Source organism: Limulus polyphemus, unplaced genomic scaffold, assembly GCF_000517525.1.
Source record: "Limulus polyphemus unplaced genomic scaffold, Limulus_polyphemus-2.1.2 Scaffold844, whole genome shotgun sequence".
Taxonomy (NCBI): domain Eukaryota; kingdom Metazoa; phylum Arthropoda; class Merostomata; order Xiphosura; family Limulidae; genus Limulus; species Limulus polyphemus.
The window spans coordinates 278,453-284,110 of NW_013666454.1; the positions used below are offsets into that span (position 1 = coordinate 278,453).

At 31.0% G+C, this 5,658-nt stretch overlaps 1 protein-coding gene across 1 annotated transcript in view; it reads left to right on the forward strand.

The window, feature by feature from the left end:
• Positions 1-5,658, forward strand: part of LOC106460827 (transient receptor potential cation channel subfamily A member 1-like) — a 65,025-nt gene that overhangs the window by 39,660 nt on the left and 19,707 nt on the right. The window contains exons 13-14 of the mRNA XM_022387628.1: positions 2,841-2,925; positions 4,588-4,661. Of these exons, the coding sequence (XP_022243336.1) occupies positions 2,841-2,925; positions 4,588-4,661 (159 nt within the window). The remainder of the gene's footprint in view (positions 1-2,840; positions 2,926-4,587; positions 4,662-5,658) is intronic.

The following is a 5,658-nucleotide window of genomic DNA, read 5'->3' on the forward strand; positions in this document are numbered from 1 at the left end:
CAAAGGAAGATCTTGTAAAGGTTACGTTTTCTTTTTTTCATCTGTTCCTCAAGGGAAGATCTTGCAAAGGTTACGTTTTCTTTTTTTCATCTGTTCCTCAAGTGAAGACCTTCCAAAGGCTACGTTTTCTTTTTTTCATCCGTTCCTCAAGGGAAGACCTTATAAAGGCAACGTTTTCTTTTTTTCATCCGTTCCTCAAGGGAAGATCTTGCCAACGCCACGTTTTCTTTTAACGCTAGTCTCTAATTTTGTAGTTTGTGTTGGTTTCCAGTGCACTTGTACATCATACCTTATATTTTATTGAATGAGGCGTCTCTTATGGGATATTCCTTCATTCCAGTCGGTGTAAACTAAACAAAGCATGTAGGAAATATACATCTAACATGTTGTAGAAAATATCAACTTTGTTTTTTCTTTGAGCTGAGTAGCCCCCTATCGTTTGGTCAGTAATACTCATTTCACTTCTGGCACTCTTGTAATTTAAGGTCATTACTGGTTTTTTCTTACTGTATTGTTGTCATCTCAGGTTAATGATGAAGAATATTTAACAGCAGTATTTTTCTTGGAACAATTAGAACTTCGCTTCCTTTCATGGACATCATGCCAGATGAAATTTCAACTTCATTTTCTTATTGTTGTACCAACTATTGTTAGATTCATGTCCAGTAATTTCTTGGAAGATGTGAAACTCCTAAAGAAATTATCACAAGTTACATTATGTTCACTGTTTTCCTAACTCAGTACAGCCTTCTTTCTTTGGTTGTGTCTTCTTGGCTTTCCTTCTTTGCTTCCTGTACGCACTTGCATATTAACATGTCGGATTTTGATGGATATTTTCCAGGATTGCTTAGAATCTATTGTTTTGAAAGGACATTAACCACTTAATGTAATTTAGTGGTCTTCAATGGCCATGTTTTCTGATGAATAGTTAGCATGCTTTCATCAACGTTGATTTCTATAGAATCAAATATTCACTTTGTTTGCTATTTTCTTCAGCGTTACAAAATCGAAGTCAACCTGAAATTTACTGAAATCTGTTACTTGTCGTTTCTTGTTAGCGTACCACAGTCTCAACTCCAAACTGTTCGATTTCTTGTCTTTGGTTTATAAACACCAGCTAGCACCATCACACCTAAAGAACATTGCAGTTTGTTAATATCTAAATGCTTCAGTTTTTCTTCCAACGCAATGTTTCATCTGTTCTTTGTCCATATCAATATTTCCTCCATAATACTCTTCTTCATGAATAGACTGGATACAGATAAAGTTGTGTCACATTTGTTCTCACATATTCAGTTGGACTTTGTTTGACTTGCAGAAGTCATTTCCTCGTTTGGCTGCTGTTTTGTTGTAAACCATTCCATTTAGTTCATATCTTTTGATAAACACACGTCTAGTATTTATTAGTATAATCATAATATCCAGTCATGATAATGAAAATAGTTAGGATGGAAGAAAGTTTGTTAAAACACATCTGATAAAATCTTAACACTGTCGACAGATTGTCTTTTTCAGGGATAAAGGTGAACCTGTCAAAAACGCTAGGGTTTTAAATGTGATCATACTTTTCAACAGTCCAATTTTGACCTAATTTTGCATCATTAACATTTTCGTCGATAAATAAATTATATTAACTTAATGCCACATAGTCACCACTACTAAGCTGACAGTCATTTTCAGGATTCTCAGTACTTTTCGCCCAGAAATGCATGTTATTCACCGAAAAAGTATTAAAGAAGAAATTTAAAAGAAGGCTGAAACAAACAATGAGTTACACATCATACAGAACCAACATTTTATACTCATGAAAATCGATTCTGTATGATGCAGTAAGAGAGACTAGATATGATGCAAGAAAGTTACTCCATGATGCATCATATTGAACAGTTTTGTGTTTATATTTACTGCTATGATGTTCGATGCATTGAAGTGGCCATAAACAATGAAATCTCTTATTCTCTATGTAACATTGAAGTGGCCATAAACAATGAAATCTCTTATTCTCTATGTAACATTGAAGTGGCCATAAACAATGAAATCTCATATTCTCTATGTAACATTGAAGTGGCCATAAACAATGAAATCTCTTATTCTCTATGTAACATTCATAAGGGTTCATATGGACTCTAGAGCAATCTATGCAATTAATTGAAATATTGATGACACATATTTTTACTTTTTTATGTGACTTATACGTTGTTAGGGATCCTGTAACCAACAAAGCCACAAACCCACAAATAACTTGGTACATAAATAGTTGAAATAAAATGTTTCAAAAACCGATAGGCTATAAACTCCATTGGTAATTCTAAGATTAATTTAGGTTAAAGCTAGTTTGATATTTATTTTAATATACCAAAAATCTCACCCTAATAGTTGAAGATGAAGCAACCAGGTGGTTGCACCACTGTACTAAAATCCCTATGTTTTAGTTGAAGTTATCAAGAGGCTTTTGCATAATTTTAAACTGTTACTGTGGTATATTATCATTGAAATATTCATATTAAAACACGGAAACTAGAATTATATGTACAATGCGGTTTGTAGGTTCAAAGAAATGTGATTATGGTAAGGCAAGGGCTGGTAATGTTTCTGATACAATAAGCATAGTAGTTGCACTATTCAGTATCATGTAACGTTTGTATAAGACATTTAGTTCCAGTCTTTCGTAGGAATTTTGAAGAAAATATAATAATAATGCTCGAAATCAAAAACATCTTCAAATTTTAGAAATTAATTTAAACTTTATATTCCTAACGTTTTGACCAAAAGATGTATTTAGAAATCGTTCTAAGAATACAGACAATAATTGAATATCTGTTTTATTTTCTTATCTCCAGCAACGCAGAAGTTCTGAAGAGTAAACTCAAAATGTTTGGTTGTGTTGTAGAGGGACTTACTGCTGTAATGCCGGATGTAATGATGGTAAGTTCACTGTTGTAAAGATGGAAAGAACTGACTGGTTTGTAAGACGTTTTGCAATAACCAATGACATAGAGTCTGTAAGTGTTGAAAGGTAACTTATTCACAAGGGCTGAATTCCGTAACATCAGATGTTTTAACAACTAGTTAACCGACGTGTTAAGTATGATTGCTGTGATTTTAAATGTAATGATCTTAAGTTAGCTGACGTTGAAGGACTAAAATTTATAATTTTTAATTGTTTTGATCATAAGTTAAATGACTTCATTGAGCAAGTTGCTATGATTTCAGATGTAATGATTTTAAATTAGCCCATATAGAAATACTTTACTGAGTTCAGATGTAATGATTTTAAGTTAGCTCATATAGAAATACTTTACTGAGTTCAAATGTAATGATTTTAAGTTAGCTCATATAGAAATACTTTACTGAGCTCAAATGTAATGATTTTAAATTAGATTATATAGAAAGACTGCTATGTTTTAAAAGAAATACTTCTGTGACATGAGATCTCAGGGTGTAAATTACTTGTGTATAAGAACTGACTGAAAGTTATAGAATAGCGAAGAAAAGTATAAAAGTCATACTTGATAACTTGATCAATGTGATAAAACTAATGTTGTTTTGTCTAAATGTTCAGTAAGTTGTTCTAAAGTCATATGTACAATGGTACTTAATCAGTATGCTAGGAAAGCCAGATATTGAACGAGTTAAGAAAGCTGAAATGACGAAACTTTTATACTGTGTTGAACCAAGTGAATTTCGTGTAAAACTTTTGTATAAATATGTAGATAAATTTAAAACAATATAAAAGTATATTACACATTTTTCTTTACACCTTTCAGTACGTTGTAAAGGTTTCAAATCACAATTTATTATTAGAATTGGTAAAATCTATTATAGACCGTTGTTGATGCGTAAAGACACGATCAGAAATTAGTTTAGTTACATCTTGAATATAAACGTTTTCAAACAAAATCACAAACAAGAAACATGCCAATACAAATGAGGAAATGAGACACAAGTACCTAGAAATACGAAACTTTAAAAAAAAAACAACTTTATAACAGAAATAACGTTGAGGAAATCGTTTTCGCATTCTCAGACTTATCACTTTGTAGCTGCATTTGTATTCTCTGCTAATTTTTCATTATATAACTATCAAATTTAAAACTGCTTTATATGTAAGCAAGCATGAAATAACGAGGTGTGTTTTACGCGTAGACATGAATGAAATAACAAGGGTTATTTTACACGTAGACATGAATGAAATAACTAGGTGTGTTTTTACACGTAGACATGAAATGAAATAAACTAGGTGTGTTTTACACGTAGGCATGAATGAAATAAACTAGGTGTGTTTTACACGTAGACATGAATGTGAATAACTAGGCGTGCTTTACACGTAGACACGAATGAAAACAAAAAACTAGGTGTGTTTTACACGTAGACACGCATGAAACAACTAAGTGTGTTTTACACGCAGACATGAATGAAACAACTAGGTGTGTTTTATACGTAGACAAGCATGAAACAAATAGGTGTGATTTGTATTGGCCTCAACTACAAGCAATTAATTCTTTATCAAATAGTATTGAAAAAAAAAGAACTATCTTTATATAGAACTCGAACATATTACACTCTTTTTCACGTCTTATTTTTTAGGCTGTACTAGACCGCTGTATTTCAAAATATGCGTTCATTATGTTATTTTATAAATATACTTACGTTCATAACAGGTAAGGGTTTTCGTTTCTTATGCACAAAAGCACAGATTTTTCCACTGTCTTGCAGAATTTCGAAATTGTATTTTACCTGCCATATAAAATGACAGTAAATTTCTGTGAAAGAGTTATACATTTTAACACATATTTAAGGCTTTCTTTGCATTTTGTTTTAAGTCATAGATTTTGTCGAATAATGTTAATACTTAAAGCTCAGAAGTTACATCTCAAATAATTCTTCAGTTTACATTAAAATAAATGTTTTTATTCCCCTGACTTATTCAATCAATCTTTTACAGAAACTAGTTCATTTAACGTTCATTAAATCGAGAGCAAATTTTGTAAAATGTATAAAAATAAGACTTTTCTTGTAACATTTGACTTCTATTTTGAGCAAGAAGCTTATTTCAATATAAGAGAAGTCAAAAGCAAGTTTTACTCTTCAAATATTTCACAAAGTACTTACGAAAAAAGATTTCGAATCTTCACTTGTCTTTGATTTATACGCAAGTAACCAGCTGTAAAGATGAGTACGTTTGTACATAATTAACCTAATCCGTTATTATTCATTAACATAAGTATGTTTGTACATAATTAACCTAAACCATCACCGTTTATTAACATAAGTATGTTCTTACATAACTAATCTTTACCGTTACTATTCATTAACATAAGTATGTTTGTACATAATTAACCTAAACCGTTACTATTTATGAACATAATTATGTTTGTACATAATTAACCTAAACCGTTACTATTTATGAACATAAGTATGTTTGTACATAACTAACGTAAACCGTTACTATTTATTAACATAACTATGTTTGTACATAATTACCCTTAACAGTTACATAAGTATGTTTGTACACAATTAGTCTTAACTGTTACCAGTTACTAATAAAAGTATGTTTGTACTGTTTCTATATAATTAACCTCAACTGTTACCAGTTACTAACAAAAGTATGTTTGTACTGTTTCTATATAATTAACCTCAACTGTTACCAGTTACTAA